Here is a 24,384-nt window from a genome sequence, read left to right as displayed (position 1 = left end):
TTTCTAAGAAGTGCCATAAAAGTCAAACAGTTAAACATTTCTCTGTGCTGCCTTTTTTTTTTTTATAATTCTAGAAACATCACATAAAATGGTTCATCAAGTCATGTAGACACATCAAATGTACTGGGGTGGGGAGGGCTGAACTGATACATCCAAATTTTATAGACTCAGAAATGAATGAGAAGATACAATGAATGAGAAGTACAATGGTACTATATTTAAAGCAAATATCAGTATATTGTATACAAGAAAGGCATCTTACAATAATGAGTCTGTTTGTACACCACAATTTTTCAGTCTGTATTTCTAAAATGGTGGGGGGGAATCTATGATATATTATAAAAAAACAGAGAACTGACATAAAAAGTCAAATATAAAGATATAAAAGATAACAGTAACATTCAACCATCCACAGATAAAAGGCCATCTGGACATAAGCCTGAAACCAGCAAGACACCGTCCACTGCAATTTCTCCAGTCTTGCCCTTGCCACGTTCAGCTTCAAAAATGATCTAATAATGGAGAGGGAATAAAATATTACTTGAAAATATTTAAAGCAATGATAAAGTCCCACTATTTAATTGCTATTAAACTGAACTCAACTCATATGTCCCTATTCCATAGAAACAGGCTTTGACATTGAATACATGGTAATTTATTTTCCAGATGCCTGGTATCTACACTGAGTGAACTACAATCAGAGAAAACAGGGCTCCTGCAACACCTAAAAGAATCTGGAAAGCCCTGAAAAGCTGAGAACAGTAAAGTTTAAGAGGAAATTTTGGAATTCCTTCCCATTTAGAAGGAAAAAAAAAAGCAAAACTAAAGGAATAATACGATTTTCTTTTCAAAACCCAGGCTAGAAGAAATTTAATTATCATCGTGAACCCTCCTACTCCACTGGTGGGAATGCAAATTGGTACAGCCACTCTGGAGATCTGTATGGTAGTTCCTTAAAAGACTAAACACAGAGCTACCCACTCCTGGGTGCCAAGAAAACTGTAATTTGAAAAGACATATACATCCCAATGTTCATTGCAGAGCTGTTTACAATAGCCAAGATATGGAAGCAACCTAGATGTCCATCAACAGATGAATGGAAAAGAAGGTGTGGTATAATGGAATATTACTCAGCCATAAAAAAGAATGAAATAATGCCATTTGCAACAATATGGATGGATCTAGTTGGTCCTACTGAATGAAGTAAGACAGAGAAAGACAAATGTGATATGATTTATATGTGGAATCTAAAAAAAATAGTGGAAAAAAATAGTACATATGAACTTATTTACAAAACAGAGCCACAGACATAGAAAACAAACATGATTACCAAAGGGGACGGGGTAGGGAGGGATAAATTGGGAGATTGGGATTAACATATATACACTATCATATATGAGATAGTAACTGGGAATTCCCTGATGGTCTTTTGGTTAGGACTTGGAGCTTGCACTGCCAGGGCCCAGGTTCCATCCCTGGTCCAGGAACTAACATGGATGGACCTAGAGAATATCACATTAAGTGAAGTAAGTCAGACAGAGAAAGACCAACACCATATGATATCAGTCATATGTGGAATCTAAAATGTGACATAAATGTGGACTTCCCTGGCAGTCCAGTGGTTAAGACTCTGCACTCCCAATGCAGGGGGCATGGGTTTGATCCCCAGTCAGGGACCTAAGATCCTGCATGTGGCACATTGGGGCCAAAAAATAAATAAAATAAAATATGAGACAAGTGAACCTATCTACAAAACAGAAACAGATTCACAGACAGAGAGAACAGACTTGCGGTTACCAAGGTGGGGTGGGGGAGGGATGGATTGGGAATTTAGGGTTAGCAGATGCAAACTGTTAGAGAATGGATGAACAGCAGGTCCTACTGTAGAGCACGGGGAACTATATTCAATACCTTGTGATAAACCATGATGGAAAAGATTAGGAAGAAGAATTACAGTTAAGTCCCCTACAGATGAGCCTTCAAGTTTCTAGCTTTCAGAGATGCAAATGTATGTTCCATTCATGTCAGGCCTGAGTAACATTACAGCTCGCCCTCCGTCTCCTATTGCTGACGATCCTTCAGCTCTACCATCTCCCACCTCCTCTCCCTCCTCCATCGGTAACTCTTCTTGCCTGTCCACTCGATGCCAGCCCCTGTGTGCCAGCTGTTATTCTGCACTACTGTGCTTTTCGAGGTACTGTACTATAAGATTTAAAATGTTTTCTTTATTTTTTGTGTTTGTTATGTATTATTTGTGTGAAAAGTATTATAAACCTATTACAGTACAATACTATATAGCCAATTGTGTTAGGTAGGTACCTAGGCTAAATTTGCTGGATTTACAAATGCGTTCTAGGAACAGAACTCATTCATATGCAGGGGACTTACTATACAGGGGACTTACTCCATATAGAGGTAGAACTGAGTCACCTTGCTGTACAGCAGAAATGAACACAACATTATAAATTAACTATACTTGAAGAAAATAAATATTTTGGAAAATGACCTTCTAGTTTCCATTCATTGTGATAAGTGCTGGGCACAAAATCAATGAGCAGGATGTGCTTTTCTGTCATAAGGAATTTAGAGCCTGGTTTGGAAGGAAGTTGGTGCGAGGAGCCTGACACATGAGCAGTTCATTTCCACAGAATATGACATGCCTGCATCTGACAAGTATTATCATTAGTTGTGCTGTTAAATACCTTGCCTATTTCACTCCAGAATATAAGCTCTTTATTTAAGTGGAGGGGAAAGTCTTATTTATCTTTGTAGCCCCAAGGCCTAGGTACTTCAGTAAGTGTTTTGCTTTGTTTGTTAAGTCACTGAAAAAGAATGTAAATATCTCATTTAATACAATTTTCCACTTACACTTTTGGGAGTATCAGTTCCATGATACAGCTGAATTTTCCCCATCTTCCAGCGTTCATCGGTGCTCCTGGTTTTCTCCCAGGCCAGGGCGCTGTTACTATTTTTTGCAAACACTCTAAGCTTCCCTACTTTGTTTCCAGCCAGCCGGTAATGAAAGAGCAAACAGAAGTTGCTGTGGGGTTGCAGGTTGGGGAGGAGAAGTTTCAAACGGCCGATGTCCTTCTTCTGACCTGTCAGGGCCGAAACAGCCATATAGTAGCCAACAGCTGGAAGAGAAGAAAAACCCACAGTTAATGAGGCCATTGCAAAGGGTTTGGCTACAGTGAATAAAATAGCTGTTAAAAAATGAACACTAGGCTCCTATAGGGAAAGCTCAAGTTCTTTTCATTTCAAATATTTAGGAACAAAATTTTCATGCTAACATGAATTTTAGTATCCTAGGGCTGAAATTCTTTGCTCTGTAGAGAGGAAAACAGAGTTAGAGAAACTGAGGAATCTGTTCACATTCACAAAGCTTGGTAGTAGTAAATATGGGGTAAGGATCTAATTTAATGGTCTTTGAGCACTGTAGATAATTTTCAGCTAACAGAAAACTTGTGTTCCAGAACTTTCCACCTTGGTTGTTTGACCCTGGAATGCATTTCTCCACTGAGTTGTATGTATGATGGCTAGCTGGTTAGGTGGGTCCACAGTATGGTATTTAATTCACAGGATACATGAATTTGTACTAATGGTATCATGGAGCTCAGCCACCATGTGTAACGTATCACTCCAAGTTCTGTTTGAAGATGGCAGGAACACAGATCACCTTCTGTTTCTCAGATCCTTTTCCCAAGAATTTTGTAACCAGTGTAGTAGATGTTTGCTCATCTGCAGCCTTCTGGTTGTGGCTTTGATGGACTTGAACAAAAACTCTCATAGGGTGGGGTTCGAAGAAGTTGACAGAAAGAAAATATTCCTCTAGTAGCCAGGAGAAAGACATGGTGGGTGGTGGAGTTTTCTGGTAGTCCAACTCCTAGAGACATTCTCAGGGCCCAGGTTGACATTGCTTTAGTTTTCACTGGACCCAGAGACTGTCTGGTCTTCTTCCCCCAGTTAGTAAGTTTGCCAGATTCAGAGAATAAAAGTACAGAATGCCCTGTGAAGTTTGCATTTCACATAAACAACATGTCTGAGATGTACTAAAAAGCATGTGCTGATTATCAGAAATTGAGGCATCCTACATTTTATCTAGCAGTTCTACTAGCTACAGTCTTTTGTGACCCACCGTGGTAGGTTTCCCTTTCACTCCAGTTCAAGCCCACTTTGATCTGTCCTTGAGATTTCATCCTTCTAAAAATGTTGATTCATCCCGTGTTGAGTGAACCTCAGAGTTATTTGCAAATCAGGGGTTTGTAAATAGTAGGGAACTTCTATCCTCTACCTTAATCCCACGTTCTAAAAGGAATTTTTGTTAGGAGATACCCAGGTTTCCTGATTGCATGTAAGGGCTTGCAAGGAAGGCTCTCAGGGAGGAATCAGTGTCAAGGAAGGATCTAGAAGGATCTTTTACCTGAGGGCTGGGCATATACCTCCCCAAATAAACACTTTGATTGGTAAAGAACCAGATTTCCTGAAGGTATAACAGTTATTTCTAATTACACTCAGCCTTAAATGACCAAAATTCAATAAATGCTCCAAATGGGATCTGCCGACCAAATGCTCTGCCTCAAAGGAAGTTAGAGCCCATCAATAGTAGACAGTGAAAAGTAGGCAACTCAAAGCTTCGGCAGAGAAAAATTCAAGGTTAACTGGAAAGAAAGAAACCCTCCAACGATAGGTGGGCGAGTCCAGTCCAGGAGTTCAGAATGCTGATCTGTTGCTTGTTATTATTTCAGTGCTCTGAGGGGTGACACTCCTAAAACTCCAGGTTTAGGGAAAGGTCATATTAATATTTTCTTTCGAGATTCATTTCCCCCTCCTCCTAAGCTCAAAAGAAAACCACAGAGCACCATAGCTGGTAAACTGGGGAAAGGAAACAACTTCCTTCTACCTTTTCCCAAATACTCTTAAACCTTATACAAAGTGCTACATCTGTGTCTCAGCAGCAGGGGAGTGAATATGGAAGAGGTTTGCTGGAGAATCCTTTACAGGGTAGGTGGGTGGGAAACAGACTAAGTCAATCATTTATCAGGGAAGACTTGGGAAGGTCTAAAAGCTTCCAAACGTGACCAACAACCCTGACTTCACAAGCAATGAGAACAATTACCCTTGAATCACTGGATAACTTTAATTCCGGGGCCGGATCACAGGACATGGATCAGAGAAGACTACATACCATTATCTCGGTCTGCAGGATTCCAGTCGAAATCATCTTCTACGTCCTGTTTCCAGTCACAGATGCCGTGGTCAAAGGTGCAGTCAACTGAGATATTTAAATCTGCTAAGAAAAAGGGTGCATTTCAGCATCATTAAGCGGATTAGGAAATGTTTTAACATTGGGAGCTTTGGAAGGCGTGGCCATGTTTGCAATTGCTGTCAAGAGTTTAGGGAATTTGGGACTAAAAGATGCAAACTATTATATATAGGATGGATAAACAACAAGGTCCTACTGCATAGCTCAGGGAACTATATTCAATATCCTATGACAAACCATAAGGGAAAGAATATAAAAATAAATATGTGCATATGAATGTATAACTGGATCACTCTGCTGTGCAGCAGAAACTAACACAACATTGTCAATCAAATATATTTCAATTTAAAAAAAAAAGTTTAGCTAAGTATGGCTGTCTTGGCATCCATTTTGCTTGGCCCTGCAGTCTGCGAGGGCCTTAAACTGGCACTAGCCCTCACGCAAGTGCAAGCCCTAGATAAGAGCCCATGGAGTCACTAATAAAAGTGAGTTCCTCATATGACTTTCTTAATGTCCCCTGTGATTGACACCCTCCCCTGCTTCCCAGGGCCTTGTGTCTGCCTTAGATAAGATCCCCCTGAAGCTTACTAACACCCTGTTTTTGTTGGAATCCATCAATGCAACCTTAGCCCAACAAGCCCAAAGCACTACACACACATGGACCCTCATAGAGGCGCATGCCCCACATTCTGCTTGGACTTCCCTCTGGGGCCCCTGGAGGCCTTGCCATGTTATCCCCCCAGACCTGGAGTAATAAATTTGTCTATTTCAATTTCTTTTGTGGTCTTTTGTTGAAGCATCTGGCACCCAGGGGCTCGATCTAACAAATGTTCACTTAACAAATCCTAACAACTGCATGGAGTACAGGGTCAGCTAGCACAACCTTTGACCCAGTGCCTCCAGTTACTTTTATGTAGATTGGGGTCAGCAAACTAACATCCTGGCCCACTGCTTGTTCTTGCAAATAAAGTTTTATTGAAACACACCATGCCTATTCATTTACTTATTGTCTGTGGTTGCTTTTGAGCTGCAGTGATAGAGCTGACAGATGCAACAGACGGTGTATGGTTCACAAAGCCTGAAATATTCACCCTCTGGCCCTTTATAGAAAAAGTCTTGACCTCTGATGTAGGTGTCAGAAATTACCACTGGGAAAAAGAGGAAAGACTGAGATGTTTCTGATTTGTAACGAATACCAGACTCTGGCTTGGAATGGGGGGCTTTTGCAGTTTATACTAAGGAATACAGGAAGGGCAAAGAAAGGGGAAAAGCTAAAGTGATAAGGGGCAGCAACTGGTTGTTGATGCATTAAGGATTTGCAAAGCATTTTCATGTACATTACATCATTTGATGTGGCTGCCACAAAAATTCTACAATCATGCCCATTTTCAAGAAAGTAAAACTGAGAGTCATAAGTGATTTGACCAAGTCCTCCAAACACTGAAGGCTGGAACTAGACCTGACTCCTAAACTAGATTGGAATCCAGGCTGTCCATCTACATATATCTTAAGCCAGTACAAACACATGGCCTCTTCTCTCACTTTCCTTTCTTCTTAACCAGTATTTTCCCCTATTCCAAAAAAGATATTTTATTTCTAACATCTAAAATTAAAAGATGCCAGATAATGCTTGCTTCCATTCTTCAATATTCTTTATGAGTGCTATTACTCCTAAAATATACTCATTTCTAATATGTTACTCACCTTTGTGTTTCAGGTGGGATGATATAGTTTTTCTTTGGACCAGAACCAGATCAACTTCACCCGCTTCATTCACCTTAGGGGCTAACAATGAACACTTGATCAGTAAAAAAAAAATCCCTAAAGCCCCACATACTAAGAAGGTATGAATCAATGAACAAAGAGGGTTTATCATATATGGCTTATCATACACAGCTGGCCACTCATAACCACAGGCTCCACATCCACAGATTCAACCAACGACAGGTTGAAAATATATATTTAAAAAATCCAGAAAGTTCCAAAGAGCAAAACGTGAATTTGCCTTGCATGCCAGGAAACCATTTACATAGCATTTACATTGTATTAGGTCTTTTAAGTAATCTAGAGACTACTTAAAGTATAGGGGAGGATGTGTTTAGGTTATATATGAATACTGCACCATTTTATATAAAACTTGAGTATCCATGGAAATTTGTGTCTGCGGGGGTTCCTGGGACCAATCCCCCAGGGATACCAAGGGACAGCTGTGTTCTACTTACAGAGTACGTTACAGCAGTGTTTCCCTAACATTTCCAAAACATTCATATTGGTGCCAGTTTCCTCATCTAGAACATCTTTTTCAAAAGGTGCCCCTTTTCAAAAGGTGGACCTCATTAGGCATCACCTAACTAACCCAAACACAGCATATTAAAAAGCAGAGATATGACTTTGCTGACAAAGATCTGTATAGTCAAAACTATGGTTTTTCCAGTAGTTATGTATGGATGTGACTGTTGGACCATAAAGAAGGCTGAGCACTGAAGAACTGATGCTTTCAAGCTGTGGTGCTGGAGAAGATTCTTGAGAGTCCCTTGGTCTGCAAGGAGATCAAACCAGTCAATCCTAAAGGAAATCAATCCTGAATAGTCATTGGAAGGATTGATGCTGAAGCTGAAGCTCCAATACTTTGGCCACCTGATGGGAAGAACTGACTCCTTAGAAAAGACTTTGATGCTGGGAAAGATTGAAGGCAGGAGGAGAAGGGGACAACAGAGAGTGAAATGGTTGGATGGTATCACTGAGTCAATGGACATGAGCTTGAGCAAGCTCCGGGAGATGGTGAAGGACAGGGAAGCCTGGTGTGCTGCAGTCCATGGGGTCGCAAAGAGTTAGACATGACTGAGTGACTGCACAACAACAACAATGAGGCAAGCACAGATAAGGCAAAATAGAGAGGGAGCAACAGATGCCTGGTGAGAATGAAAGGGAAAGTCATAGACTGGGTCAACATGGAAATCCCCCTGCAGGAGCCGAGGCTGATGATGGCTCTGCATGGTCACCGGTGCCAATGGTGATTCTCCGGCTCATGTAGAAAACTGAAGCTTAAGCCCTATATAGAATGTTCCTCTGTCTATTTTACCTTTTTAAATTATAACCACACAACTCTGACATTCTCCTTTCACTGAGTGTGCCTGTAAAAAGTGCCTTCAAGAAGGAAAAAGGTAGAGATCAGCAGATCTACCTGGGCTGCAGGGGGGCTCTCTGGGGTTTAGGGGTGCATTGCATGCAAAGCTGGGCAGCCAGATGACTGAGCTGGAAGGACAAGCAGGCTTCCTTGGTCAGGAGCAGAATGAGGGGCTGCATCAAGTAGGACACCCCCCAGGTAAGTGGAAAGGACTGACCTTCTGTGCATCCCACAGCAGCAAATGTGATTTTGTATCTGCAGAAGATGTTAGTTTCCAGACTGTACAGAGAACCTTGCTTCTTAGGATTTAAAGCTGACCCCATCTTACTTAGGCTTCCCTGGTGACTCAGATGGTAAAGAATCTGCCTGCGATGTGGGACACCAGGGTTCGATCCCTGGATTGGGAAGATTCCCTAGAGTAGAGATTGGCTACTCATTCCAGTATGCTTGCCTGGAGAATTCCATGGGCAGAGGAGCCTGGCGGACTACAGTCCATGGGGTCGTAAAGAGCTGGACACGACTGAGCGACTAACTGTCACACTTTACTTCACCATCTTAGTTATGGCATGAAACTATCTTCCTCTTTCCTATCATTTGCCAGGGAAAACTACAATTCACTTTTCATAAGGTGCATAAATTAACAAAAGTCATACTTGATACTCACAAAACACATCTCCACGAAGGCTTTGCTCCTGCTCCACATGGTTCTCATCTCTTTTCTCATCCTCCAGTCTTTCTTTCTTTCTGTGTTCATTCCTCTTTTTTTCTCCATGAGGGTTCCCAACTCTGGAAACATTGTCTTCAGAACTGAAGGACTCCAAGTCAACCTTTGGGGTGGGAGTCCCTCTGGATCCTTCAATGGTTTTCATTTTTACCTTCTTTCTCATGCTATTCTTGTGAGCAAGCAACTTCTTAATTCTGTCCTTGATGGTACCGGGTGCTTTGAGGAATTCTTTCACAGAATTTTCGGGGATAACTAAAACCAATAGTAAAAGAGAAGTTCCACATTGACCAATAATTAGATCTCTCACAAAAATGGAGCACTTAAAAAATGTCAAAGTGCAGTCAATGAATGCTTCCAGAATCAACACATATAAGGCTCAATCATCTGATATTTTAGAAAGAAATGCATTTGCATCTGTTTTAAGTGGTTTCAATGGTTACAGCAGGATCTTAACTACCTTAATCATTCGAAGACAAACTTTCATTTTGCTTCATAAACTATGATGATGAAATACCTGCTCCTACCAAGCTGGGTTATAGATCACAATGTGATGGATTTTCCAGAATCCTCTAATATTTCTGCTTTCACATTGGTATTTGTCAAAGCTGCTGTTGCCCAGGGAGCCCTGCAATTTGTTTAAATGTGATGTTAAAAAAAAATTACAGCTAGCATTATGTTGAACCATATGTACATTGCCAATAATGAGCCATTTGTGACATACGAAAATGGTGATTTTTGATTCAGTGTATATGTATCTTTGAATTTCTTCACCTCAACCAACTAGTATCAAAAGCTAAATGATTTTACTTATTATTTATAGAGAGGCATCTATATTCAGTTTTACATTCATTTCATATTTCTCACCACTAAATTAAATTCTTTTTTAAAATGTAAATCCATGGCTGATTCATGTCAATGTATGACAAAAACCACTACAATATTGTAAACTAATTAGCCTCCAACTAATAAAAATAAATGGAAAAAAATGCGTCTTTGTAATAGACTGACAGACATAGAAAGCAAATTTATGATTACTAAAGGGAAAAGGGAGGGAGAGATAAAATAGGAGTTTTGGATTAACAGATACACACTACTGCTATATGTAAAATTATCAATAAGGACCCTACTGTATAGCACAATCCCTGATTGGGGAACTTAGATTCCATAAGCCACTTGGTGCGGCTGGAAAAAAAAAAAGAATTTAAAAAGATTAAAAACTCTGACCTTTAAAATCAAATATATTGTCTTTTTATAAAACATCCAGGCATGTGCTAGTCTGAGACTAAGCAGAAAGGGTCTAATACCATCTGAACCAATTCACTTGATTCTACAACCTGGATAGAGTTCAGAGGGAAATGAAATAAGGGAGTAGGCACCAATTTCAGTGTTCAAAAAGAATATTACAAAAAGGCATTGGATTGGGATTTTATTAGAATATTTTTCTTGTGTGTGTTAGTCACTCAGTTGTGTCTGACTCTCTGCAACCACATGGACTGTAGCCCGCCAGGCACTTCTGTCCATGGAATCCTCCAGGCTAGAATACTGGAGTGGGTTGCCATTTCCTTCTCTAGGACTAATACAAATAATGCATCATTACTCATTTACTTGACCTTCAGATAGCCCGTTTCAGTTGATTTGCCAGAAGCTGCATAAGTTCTGATTTTAAGTAATGTGCATATATACATCTTCCTCTGGAGGCCCCACTGTGCAACTCTGTCTACAGGACTCAGATTCCTTTCCCAGGATCCAGAGTGAAAAATTAACAGGAAATACCCATTCCCTGAAAATTTCCTTCATGCAATCAGTAACATGACACTAACGACCTTTAATATTATAAATAATGAGGAGAGGGTTTCAATCCACACCAGGCAAACCTAAACATCTGCCTTTGGTTTCTGCTTTGAAGTTTTGAGTTTTCCCAGTGAAAAAAAAATCAATCAAACAACGTTTGTGGTGTCAACAATTTCACTTCTTTAGTATGTAAAGAGCTGGGGCAAGGGCAAAACAAACTCTGCCTATGCATGACTATGAATGGATAGATTCGGCTGTGTCTAGGTGCTGCTGTTTCATATTGGACATAGCTGATGACTGTTTCTCTTGAAAATTTCTTGATTAGCACATCTTCTTTTTGAGAATATATAAACGTGGCAGGAAGCTGTGGCAGGAGGGTCTGGCACATTTGGGGATCTCAGACATAAAAACAGGGACTTCCAGGGTTTTCACATGCACAGGTCAGTCTTATGTAAGTGAAACTGACAATTTCTCTTGGGAGAGATCTGAGATTTCTCTAAATATCCACTTTGTCAAAAACTTCAACCTACCTAGATCCTCACTTTACTTGGAGAAGATCACAATGATGTGAGAACATATTTCCCAGGAGGAGCATGACTCTGACAATTCATTTCCCTGTGCTGAGCTCAGCAGATGTTCTCCTATCACCTGGCAGCATAAACTCCCCTCTCATTCACATCTTAGACATAGTCTTGGGTGGAGAGGCTTAGTCATGGGTGAGGAATACACTGCACCATGAGATGCAGGCATTGGGAAGGGGGTAGGACAGCAGAAAAGCTGAGCCAGGAGTGTCTGATGGGGAGGGCCCAGGGGAGGCATCTACCCCAGAGGAGTAGCCATGAGTCACGGACACACCATGCTGCCTTGAGGCACACAGACCTGGAACCCAGGTTCCTGGGTATGACTCCCAATTCCTTACACTTTCTAGTCCTAGGACCTCGAGCCCACTTCTCTTTGCCTCAGTCTCTGCATTTTTCAAGCTGGGATAGGGACTTCCCTGGTGGTCCAGGGGTTAAGAATCAACCTTGCAAAGCAAGGGGCACGGGTTCAATCCCTGGTCGGGGAACTAAGATTCCTACATGCTATGGAGCAACTAAGCCAACATGCCACAACTAGAGAATCCATGTACCACAATGAAAGATTCTGTGTGCTGCAACTAAGATCCGACACAGCCAAATAAATAAATAAATGACAAGTTGACTTTAAAAAAAAAGCTAGGATAAAAAGAGGGCATTCATAAGGTTGAAATGAGTGAATACATGTCAATTACTAAGATCAGTGCTCCACATATATTGGGCCTGTGTTTACTATTATTTTTAGAATTCACCACCAGAATGTCAAAAATCTTATACTAAGTTAATTTTTTTTCCAAATCATACCTCTTCTGCTTATGTTATTACTGAAGGAAAAAGTATTGGAATGGCCTTCTTGTGCTCACACCTATATTCTTGAATATGCTCTGTAAAATGTGAACTTCTAATGATTAAAGCATATTTTCAATGACTAAAGAAGCTGCTTTCCAATGGGAACCATCATTGAATTTTGGTAAAGAAGCCATTGTCACTATTACTTCTCCTATGAGTGCATGGTTATAGAGCATTTAACACATTCTGGGCTGGAGTTAAGCCCTACACATGGATTTTTTTATTATTATGGATTATTTCATATAATAGCCAAAACAGTATTAAGACTCAGACACTATTATGGGCTTTCCAGGTGTCACTAGTGGTAAAGAACCCACCTGCCAATGCAGGAGACATAAGAGACACAGGTTCAATCCCTGGGCTGGGAAGATCCCCTGGAAAAGAGCATGACAACCCACTCTAGTTGCCTGGAGAATCCCATGGACAGAAGAGCCTGGCAGGCTATAGTCCATAGTGTTGCAAAGAGTCGGATATGACTAAAGTGACTTAGCATGCATGCACGCACTATTTTGAAGAGAGAAACTGAGACCCTAAAAGTTTAGTTTGTTCTTAGACCATAAGAATTAGGCTAGGGAGCCAGGAATCAAGCCAAGGTAATTTGATTCCAGAAGCCATGCTCTTGGTAACTAAATGACACAGTGTCCTTTCTTAAATTGACTGTTACTAACCAAGTTGGTTAGTACTAGAGTTTTGATTTCCTTAGAATGACATATAGCTGCTGTCAAACTAAGGTCAAATTATCTAATGGTGCATTATTAATACACACATATTCCCTGGTGGCTCAGATGGTAAAGAATCTGCCTGCAATGCAGGAGACCCGGGTTTGATCCCTGGGTTGGGAAGATCCCCTAGAGAAGAGAATAGCTACCCACTCCAGTATTCTTGCCTGGAGAATTCCATGGACAGAGGAGCCTGGTGGGCTGCAGTCCATGGGGTTGCAAAGAGTCAGATATGACTGAGAGACTAACACAAACACACACATATAAGAACAGTAAAAAAAAACAAACTACACACATCCACATTTAGGTTGCATTGTTCTTTGGATATAGCTGGTGCATAAGGATAATTGACTAACTCCTCTTCTGTACTGCCATGTAGGGTCTGGACTTTTTCAAAAACAATAAACTCATAATAAAAGCTGCTTTATTATTATATACAAGCAGTTCACATGGATACACATGTATTTTACAACACAGCATTTTATAATGCTGAACACTAATTAGATGTGATTCTCTCATTTTTCTATGACTTTTCTTTTCATGTAAGGGTGGATTTTGGCCATGCTTTAAGCAATGTGTGTTAAGACGTTAAGATCAATTTTCAAAAGAGACATGGCTGTTTATTTTACAGAGAATCAATCAAAGCAGAATGGAAAGGACTGGGCAAATAACATAGTGAGTGACCTGAAGATAGTTTTCTCTTGTAAATAAACATTTTGGCAAAAGACTAGAGAAATGATTCTGCCGCAGAATGGATAGTAACAAAATGGATGATTTTTCAGATATCAAAAAGAACATTGTGAAGAGTTTGAGGTTTTGAAGAAGCAAGAAAAATTTGTTTTAAACTACTCCCTTAAATAAGCTTAGAGTTGGATGATCAAAGGAAAAAAAAGTTTTCTTAGCATAAGAAATGTTTAGGTTGACCAAAATAACAAACAGCTCATGCAACTCTATGTCAAAAAAACAAGCCAATCAGAAAAATGGACATTTCTTCAAAGAAGACATACAGATGGCCAAAAACCACATGAGAAAATGCTCAGCATCACTAATTATCAGAGAAAGGCAATCAAAACTACAATGAGATATCACCTCATACCAGTCAGAATGGCCATCATCAAAAAGTCCCCAAATAGTAAATGCTGGCGAGGGTGTGGAGGGAAGGGAAGTCTCCTGCACTGTTGGTGGGAATGTAAATTGATACAGCCACTGTGAAGAACAGTATGGAGAGTACTTAAAAAACTAAAAAGAGAACTACCACACGATCCAGCGATCCCACTCCTGGGCATGTGTCCAGAGAAAACTCTAATTCAAAAGATACATGCACTGCTATGCTCATAGCACTATTTACAACAGCCAAGACATGAAAACAACCTAAATGCCCAGCAACAGAGGAATGGATAAAGATGTGGCACATATATACAATGGAATATTACTCAGCCATAAAAAGAAAAAACAATGCTATTTGCACCACATGGATGGACCAAGAGATGATCAGACTAAGTGAAGTCAGTCACATAGGGAAAGACAAATTTCATATGATATTACTTATACATGGAATCTAACTTTAAAAAGTGATACAAATGAACTTATTTACAAAACAGAAACAGACTCACTTATTTCAAAAACAAATCTATGGTTATCAAAGAGGAAAGGTGGAGGGGTAGATAAATTAGGAGCCTGGGATTAACACATACTCACTACTATATATAACATACATGAACAACAAAGGCCTACTGTGTAGCACAAGGAACTCTACTCAATATTCTGTAATAACCTATATGGGCAAAGAATCTGAAAAAGAATGTGTGCACATACATACGTATATATATACACACACACATATCTGAGTCACTTTGCGGTACACCTGCAACTAACACAACATTGTACACAAACTATACTTCAATAAAATTTAAAAACTGTTTGGGTTGATGTGGGATTTATAATCTCTAAACACTGGGCTACAATAACAAAAACATGGGTTGCAAACAGCTACCCACTGGCATGCTTACAAATGGTGCCTTCATTTGGACGTTGATGACACACTGCGGTTTCAAGAGGGAGCAAGTGATTAAGAAGGAAGAGCACTCCAGGTCTGTTTTGACCAGTTCTTCCTAATCTCTGTGATTCTTTGGTCTGGGGGGCAGGGATGAGTACATGGAGGTGAGGTGAGTTGCTCCCTTACTGACACAAGTATTTTCCCAGTGCATCTTTTTTTTTTTTTTTTCTATGCACAGCATTTTTCTGCATTTGCTTTTACAGGATTTCAGAGTCAGGAGGAGCTAGACCTTAATGAATATGATTGAAACTGTGCTAATAACAGTCTGAGCCAGAGCTAACTTTATTGAGCATCTACTTTGTGCCCAGCTGAACTAAGCCCTCTATCTATACTACCTCATTCAAGTCTCAGTGAACCTATGAGAGAGGTATTGGGAGGAATGTGGGGCCCTCAAACATAACCCAAGAAAAAGATTTGGGTGCTGGTGGTTTACTTAACAGGTGATTCCAGGAGGTGGAAGAGGGGTAAGAGGGACAGTGAGACAGGAAGGGAGGAGAGTCGAAAATGGTGCCTCAATGGACAGGTAATCACTGTGGGTGACGAGGGACATCTGGGGACCAGCACAGAACCCGCCTCAGAGTTGGCCCGCTGCACAGGGGAGGCTGGGGGATTGAGGTGTAGACCCTTGGCCCTCACAGCTTGAGGACTGACTGTCCCTGGGGGTGAGAACTTGGGGGTTTAGCTCCAGGGGGAAGCCGCAAGGCCACAATGCAGAGAGAGTCCACTGCCCTGGGGCTTGGGACATGCACAGAACTGTCCCCCACCTCACTGAAGTCAAGGGTCTCTGAGGGATGGCGGCCTGGCCCCTTCTGAGGACTTGCTAAAGGACCACCATGGGGCCCATTTCAGATAGAAAGACACAGAGTTTAGAGAGGTGAAGCACCTGGCGAAAGACCGCAGGCAATATGGGGTACAGCTCAGATTCAAATTCAGGCCTTCCTAGCCCTAAGCTGGGCTGTCGACCAGACGACCTGAGACCAGCGAGGCCAGAATGGACATGTGCAAATTTGGTGGCATGAAGGAGCCCTTGACCACTGATCCTGTGTGGAAAGTTTACTGATTCCATCTCTTCTCTGCAGGTCTTGCAAAATTATGGCATCTTTCCCACCATCCCACCTACCCATGCACATCCCTGCATAGGAAGCTAGTCTCTCAGTCTTTCTTTGACTAAAGTTTCAGAAGGACACACAGGCATGTCTACACAGAGGGACGGAAACCACAGCAACAAGCTATTGGAGACCGAGGAGTTGCTGAATCCCAGCTCCAGCCCAAGGTGGGGGCCCTCCTGGAAGCCATGGTCCCCACTCCACAGATTTTCTTCACTCTGAGACCCCTGGTGGGGAAATTTGTCAGAGAGAATGCAATCCCACCCTTGGCCTACTTCGGCTATGGGAAGGCACTTTTACTTTTGTTGCTGTTCAGTCACTCAGTCATGTCTGACTCTTTGTGACCCCATGGACTGCAGCACACCAGGCCTCGCTGTCCATCACCAACTCCTGGAGTTTGCTCAAACCCATGTCCATTGAGTCAGTGATGCCATCTAACCACCTCATCCTCTGTCGTCCCCTTCTCCTCCTACCTTCAATCTTTCCCAGCATCAGGGTCTTTTCCAGTGAGTTAGCTTTTTTACTTTACGTTCCTCAAAATATTGACAGACACTATGTCTGCTTTTCCACACTTTTTTTTTTCTTTTTTCTTCCAGGTTAAACACTGCCCAGTTCTTTTGGCAGTTCTTCAAGGAATGTGATTTCCAGACTCATCTTCTTTGCTTATACTCTTCTGTACATCATCTCATCCAGTGCCGCTGGGGTATGATGAATCTTTTATGAGTGTGGTGCTCAGAGTCCATCATGGTGTGTGGACTGTTTATTTTTGCCATCACTGAGTTCGGCTCTGTTGTCATCAGGAGTATCAGCCAGGTGGGGGTACAGGATGGGATACAGGTCAAGGGACGACTTACAGCCATATTTATTGGAATATGTGGCCATGCTCCTAAGGCATTTATGAGAGAGTAGAGTCAGGGTGGCCAACGAGTCTTGGCACACAATGAGCCAATGCTAAAAGGGACATGATCAGAGGATAAGCCCAGGTGAGTAAACAGAGTGGGACACAGTTGGTCAGGCACGTGACCATCCTGTAATCTTTGCTGGCTGGTCTTGGAAGACATTCAGGGTGCTCACCATGATTTCCAGTTTTCTTCTCTTTCAGGATGCATGACAGGATTAAATATATTTTCTCCCCTGCTTCCAAGCTTAATCATGATTGTCCACACTTCTTTAACTGCTGTGAAGAACCCTCAGCCTTGGATTGACACCGTGATACCATAAGACAGTGGGACCTCTGTCAACCTGCATTCCTAAGTGACAATGTGGACAAGAAACGCCCTGACAACTCTCTCTGGGTATAGCACAAGTGGCAAAAGAAAGTGTGATTATTGTTGTAGCTTTTGATGCAGTGATGTTTTCTTATTATACATTGAGTGTATCAGAGTTTACCAGCTGAGCATTAAAGAATTCATCAGCAAAAACCATGGGACTTGACTCTACATCAAAAAAAAAAAAGTTTATAGAGGCTTGAGGAGGATGACAAAGGGAGGTTCATCGTACTTTTTTTACAGCTGTACGTTCTGAAAAAAGTCCTGACTCACATGGTTAAAAACCTTCTCTGGTTCTAAGCCACTGATACTTCAGAACTGTTTGTTATTGCCCCATAACCGAGCCTCTCCTGACTGATACATTTGCTCAGTGTCATTGTCCTCAAATCTTATTTTCAGTATTTGAAAACATGTCGTGAGCAGAAGACCCTTCACAACCCTTGCAGTACTTTAAGTGCAGTGCCTACAACTTCTGTGAGAACTGGAGGTGTGGTCTGATTAGCTGAGACCACGAGTCGGAGGCAGAGTTAAGTTTCCAAACACTGTATGCATGCATCTTGCTCCCCCATCCTCCCCCAACACACAGAGGGGAAGGAGCAGGGAGAACAAAGGGAGGAAGGAGACAAGGAGTGAGTGCTTTATAGGGAAGAGCGAAGATACTGTGACCAAGTGTACTTACGGGCACACTGCAGTCCGCTGCCTTTATACCCCTGTTTGCACTTGCACTTGAAGGATCCCTGGGTATTGAGGCAATTGGCATGGAGGCTGCATGTGTGGGTATTTGCAGCGCATTCATTTATATCTGAAAATGTGAACAGTCCCATGAATCATCTTGTGGTAACAGCACTTGCTGAAAGACTATCCCCTGAACTTGAGTAACTCCAGGGCCAACCACTCCACCCAGCCAGCGAACCCTGTGTGGCCGGGGAACTGAGAAGCACTGAGGATGCCTGGTGCCTTGGCCCAAAGCCCTGGCTTTGCTTGCTGCCCGGCACCTCCCCCACAGCAACCTCCTCTCCGCCTTATCAATGCTACTGACATCTCGAAGCTGTTTGGGCTTGATTGCTTAACATTGTCATCCGCCAAACATACCACTAAAAAACAATATCAGAAAGTAAATTCTGTACATGGAAGGACTTGGGACTCCTAGCCCACAAAGAACAAGATGCACTAAGAAGCACTGACATCATCTGAAAAATGTGAACCTTTTCTTCACAGGCTGCCAGGAGCAGGGGTCAGGCCGGTCTGAGCTCGTCTGTTGGGTTTAGACTCAGAAAGTTTACTGAATTCCACCCATGTGACAGCTTCCTTGGCCTTTTTTCCCCCTCCCACTTTTTTTCTATACTTCTTGAGGGCTTCCCATGTGGCACTTGTGGTAAAGAACCCATCTGCCAATGCAGGAGACATGGGTTAGATTCTTGGGTTGGGAAAATCCCTGGAGAAGGAAATGGCAAACCACTTCAGTATTCTTGCCTGGAGAATATGCACACAAAACAGGCTATTGTTTGCTTGTTTAATTAATTAATTTCTTTATGGCCGTGCCATGTGGCATGTGGGATCCTAGCTACCTGACCAGGGATCGAATCTGGGCCACCCTGCACGTGAAGTGCAGGACTGCACCGGACTGCCAGGGAGGTCCCCTAGGCTATTGTTTTTAACTCTGCCACAAGGGGGCTCAGGTGCTGATCTTAGTTCAGTACAGTTCAGTTCAGTTCAGTTGATCAGTCGTGTCTGACTCTTTGTGACCCCATGAATCGCAGCACGCCAGGCCTCCCTGTCCATCACAAACTCCCGGAGTTTACTCAAACTCATGTCCATCGAGTCGGTGATGCCATCCAGCCATCTCATCCTCTGTCATCCCCTTCTCCTCCTGCCCCCAATCCCTCCCAGCATCAGGGTCTTTTCCAATGAGTCAACTCCGCATGAGGTGGCCAAAGTATTGGAGTTTCAGCTTCAGCATCAGTCTATCCAATGAACACCCAGGACGGATCTCCTTTAGGATGGACTGGTTGGATCTCCTTGCAGTCCAAGGGACTCTCAAGAGTCTTCTCTAACACCATAGTTCAAAAGCATCAATTTTTTGGTGCTCAGCTTTCTTCACAGTCCAACTCTCACATCCACACATGACCACTGGAAAAACCATAGCCTTGACCAGACGGACCTTTGTTGGCAAAGTAATGTCTCTGCTTTTTAATATGCTATCTAAGTTGGTCATAACTTTCCTTCCAAGGAGTAAGCGTCTTTTAATTTCATGGCTGCAGTCACCATCCGCAGTGATTTTGGAGCCCCCCCAAAAATAAAGTCAGCCACTGTTTCCACTGTTTCCCCATCTGTTTCCCATGAAGTGATGGGACCAGATGCCATGATCTTAGTTTTCTGAATGTTAAACTTTAAGCCAACTTTTTCACTCTCCTCTTTCACTTTCATCAAGAGGCTTTTCAGTTCCTCTTCACTCTCTGCCATAAGGGTGGTGTCATCTGCATATCTGAGTTTATTGATATTTCTCCCAGCAATCTTGATTCCAGCTTGTGCTTCTTCCAGCCCAGCGTTTCTCATGATGTACTCTGCATGTAAGTTAAATAAGCAGGGTGACAATATACAACCTTGATGTACTACTTTTCCTATTTGGAACCAGTCTGTTGTTCCATGTCCAGTTCTAACTGTTGCTTCCTGACCTGAATACAGGTTTCTCAAGAGGTAGGTCAGGTGGTCTGGTATTCCCATCTCTTTCAGAATTTTCCACAGTTTATTGTGATCCACACAGTCGAAGGCTTTGGTGTAGTCAATAAAGCAGAAATAGATGTTTTTCTGGAACTCTCTTGCTTTTTCAATGATCCAGAGGATATTGGCAATTTGATCTCTGGTTCCTCTGCCTTTTCTAAAACCAGCTTGAACATCTGGAAGTTCTCAGTTCACGTAGTGCTGAAGCCTGGCCTGGAGAATTTTGAGCATTACTTTACTAGCATGTGAGATGAGTGCAACTGTGCGGTAGTTTGAGCATTCTTTGGGATTTCCTTTCTTAGGGATTGGAATGAAAACTGACCTTTTCCAGTCCTGTGGCCACTGCTGAGTTTTCCAAATTTGCTGGCATATTGAGTGCAGCACTTTCACAGCATTATCTTTCAGGATTTGAAATAGCTCAACTGGAATTCCATCACCTCCACTAGCTTTGTTCGTAGTGATGCTTTCTAACACCCACTTGACTTCACATTCCAGGATGTCTAGCTCTAGGTGAGTGATCACACCATTGTGATTATCTGGCTGGTGAAGATCTTTTTTGTACAGTTCTTCTGTGTATTCTTGCCACCTCTTCTTAATATCTTCTGCTTCTGTTAGGTCCATACCATTTCTGTCCTTTATCGTACCCATCTTTGCCTGAAATGTTCCCTTTATATCTCTAATTTTCTTGAAGAGATTTTTAGTCTTTCCCATTCTGTTGTTTTCCTCTATTTCTTTGCACTGATCGCTGAGGAAGGCTTTCTTATCTCTCCTGGCTATTCTTTGGAACTCTGCATTCAAATGGGAATATCTTTCCTTTTCTCCTTTGCTTTTTGCTTCTCTTCTTTTCACAGCTATTTGTAAGGCCTCCTCAGACAACCATTTTGCCATTTTGCATTTCTTTTTCATGGGGGGATCTTAATCACTTCTTAAATCACAAAGATTTGCTTCCTTTGACAGTTTCCCATGCGGACTCCCCCCCCGTCCTGTGGCATCTCCCTCTAGGTCTCAGGAAACAGGCTCCAACTCTGTGACACAGCCTGGAGATGGACCCCAGAGATGGTGGGGTCTGGAGCAGCTTGGAGGATCCCAGCTCACAAGAAGTGAGGATTTTACAAGCTGGATTAGGATGGCCTTTAGGCTTGAGGGAAGAGCTATGGAGGCTTCATACGATGTGTTCAAAACCCAGGAATGGATACTACCCCAACACGATTACACAGGACACGTCCTGGTCAGCTCCGAGCTTAGGGTGGAAAGAAATCCTACTTTCCCTGCTGCTGTTAGCTTTCCGTGTTACGCACACAGGTCTGTCATGTGCACATCATATAAACAGGACACTCCAGGGGGACGAGATGTCCATGGGACCAACCCCATCCATGCTCTATCAAGGGCAATGGAAAGCCGTCTAAGGGCTCCCCAAATACCCCACTTCACTTGCTCATTGAGGCTTGGAATTCCTTCCCTAAGGACAGGATCTCTGATTTCACCCATATCAGGCTGAGAGCTGAGTGATATCTCAGTCTTATCATAGACTGATCTTGATGACCCCAGAAAGTGAACATTTTAGGGGACATAGAGCTGGAACCATGGAAGGGTTGAAGGAGGAGCGAGGAAAGAGCACATCGCACCTCCTTCATTCATTTTTCTAAAGCCACTCCTGATGGAGACTTAGGCAAGGGCCGCTGAGATCAAGATTAAGCAGGACTTGGTATTCCTCCTTTTATCAAATATAAATATGCTTCACTGTCCTCATTTTTAGGGCTTCCCAGGTGGTACTAGTGGTAAAGAAGCCTCCTGCCAATGCAGGAGACATAAGAGATGCAGGTTCCATCCCTGGGTCAGGAAGATCCCCTGGAGGAGGAAATGGTGATCCACTCCAGTAATTTTGCCTGGAAAATCCCATGGACAGAGGAGCCTGGAGGGCTACGGTCCATAGGGTCACAAAGAGTCGGACACAACTGAAGTAACTTAGCACATGTAGCTATACCTGGAGATAGAATCAAAAATATAAACAAAACAGAACAGCATGTATACTATCTATGGTGAAACAGATCACCAGCCCAGGTGGGATGCATGAGACAAGTGCTCGGGCCTGGTGCACTGGGAAGACCCAGAGGAATCGGGTGGAGAGGGAGGTGGGAGGGGGGATCGGGATGGGGAATAAGTGTAAATCTATGGCTGATTCATATCAATGTATGACAAAACCCACTGAAATGTTGTGAAGTAATTAGCCTCCAACTAATAAAAAAATTAAAAAAAAAAAGAAATAAAAAAAAAAAACCAATCTTTTTTTTTTTCCAAAAAACCCACAAAAATCATCTCAAGCTATTTATCTCCATAATAGAGCTGCAGAGACTGCTATTCTTTACTTTAAACTTTGACAAACCTGGCTTCATGTAATTCATGTCATCAGAGTTCCCAAATGACAAAAATTTAAAAAAATATTACTTTCTCTGTGTTGTTAAGCTGGTCAATACAGTAGATGGTTCAACTAATAGACGGAACTGATGTCTAAATATCTGTAGAGAAAGCCTATAGGTTTCTTACCTACACAGTCGTACCAGCCACTGATATATTTCAGTTCAAAACCAACATGACATTTGCAATAGTAGCTTCCAAATGTGTTCACACATCTTCGATTGTAGGGGCAGAAGGCTTTATCAGAGGCACATTCATCGATGTCTAGGATGGAGAACCAGGACATGTCAGACACACCAAGAAAGCACCCTCCCTCAAACACTCTCATGCCCGCACACAGAGCACACAGTGCACACACGCACGTGTTGTTTCTTCACTGGAAAACTCTGATTATTTTGCTACCAAAGTCCTATCCTCTGGGAAGAGTTCTGGATCCCCGAGGCATATTCACTGGATTTCTATCACTTTATACACCTTGTTTTAGAGGTATTACCTTGCTGTAATGGCATTACTTATATGCACATTTTTTCTCTCATTAGGCCCTGCCTTTTCTGAGGCAGGGAACTTGGCACTTGGTACACAGACACTCCGTTTTGCTGAAGGAATTAATATTATTCCAGCTATGGATATTGCATGGCAAACTTAATACACAAACATTCAAAGCTTGCATTTTACAAAAGAATTATTTCATTAGCAACCGCCTCCAAGACCTGTCGTATTGTTCCAAATCACAGAAACACGGTTTTTAAAGAACGTACTGATACATAAATTGTGGGTCAAGTGGAATGAAGCCATGATGCAGCTTAGGAGACAAGAGGCTTCCTTCCTTTACTACCATGGAAAGTCACATCACAGGGGGGCCGACAACTATGCAGACCAAACCATTAAGACTCAGACTTTGCCTTAACTTTCAGATATCAAATCAAGTAAATTTGGAACCATCATTATTTTGTAAGAGTGGTTAAACATGAAACTTGGGGCTGGCTTATTGTTCTTTTTGCATTCTTGATATAATTAACAAGTAAGTGTTGGATTGACCAAAATTATTTTTCAGGGATTACTTTCATATACATCAAGTTTCTCTTCCAATAAAAATGGCACTTGACAAATCAAAGAGGCGTGTGAACACTTGGATTCATTTGGCCAAGAATTAGCCTTGACATAAATCTGATTTTACTGAAGAGCACTAAACCCTGTGAATTGAATTAAATATTTGCCTGCTCTCAAAGAGCAGAACCAAATTTTTAATTTATACAGACTTCTTATTAAAGTCGTTAACTGATTTAGGATCTGTTTGGGTGCGCTTTCTAAATGTGGTTTATCAAGTTATGTATCAATACATTTAGGGTAAATAAGCACCAACCACCTCAAACAAAAAATATATTTCTATTGTAGTCCAGAAGTTAGAATATGAAATCATAGTGCTATTTGCTTGCTTCCATCAAAAAAGATTAAGAACTCTTTCAACATTCTGTTTGGTTTGACATCCCCTATTAATGCTATGTGTTAACTTGGTCATAATATTATCTATCTTTAGTGCAATATAGTTAAATACACTAAGAATATATACAACTTGGTAGTTGAAGCAAAAAGTGCAGGGTAAATATACAAAAATAAAATTACTTATATCTTTTTCCATTATGGCATCAGGCAACCCAACAAATTATAGAGAAGTGTTTTCTCTAGCATGGCAAAGTGTGTTTAGAACATATGTGCTATAAATGTCATGGAAATGGACATAAATCTGTCATTTCAGGAACTTTCGATGTC

General features: G+C 41.7%; 1 protein-coding gene across 2 annotated transcripts in view; it reads right to left on the bottom strand.

The window, feature by feature from the left end:
• EGFL6 (EGF like domain multiple 6) overlaps nt 1-24,384 on the bottom strand; it is a 55,001-nt gene continuing 30,617 nt past the window's right edge. Inside the window, exons 6-12 of one of the 2 annotated variants that reach the window (XM_043459995.1) lie at nt 22,744-22,878; nt 18,158-18,280; nt 9,055-9,366; nt 6,968-7,048; nt 5,186-5,290; nt 2,869-3,134; nt 1-512 (exon numbers count right to left, since the gene is read on the bottom strand). In XM_043459995.1, the coding sequence (XP_043315930.1) occupies nt 402-512; nt 2,869-3,134; nt 5,186-5,290; nt 6,968-7,048; nt 9,055-9,366; nt 18,158-18,280; nt 22,744-22,878 (1,133 nt within the window). In that variant the 3' untranslated portion in view covers nt 1-401. The remainder of the gene's footprint in view (nt 513-2,868; nt 3,135-5,185; nt 5,291-6,967; nt 7,049-9,054; nt 9,367-18,157; nt 18,281-22,743; nt 22,879-24,384) is intronic. The other variant, XM_043459996.1, reaches the window with a different exon arrangement.

The sequence above is a fragment of the Cervus canadensis genome, chromosome X, assembly GCF_019320065.1.
Source record: "Cervus canadensis isolate Bull #8, Minnesota chromosome X, ASM1932006v1, whole genome shotgun sequence".
NCBI classification, from domain to species: Eukaryota; Metazoa; Chordata; class Mammalia; order Artiodactyla; family Cervidae; genus Cervus; species Cervus canadensis.
Note: the sequence above shows the minus strand (reverse complement) of the source record. Positions and strands in the feature narration are given on the sequence as shown.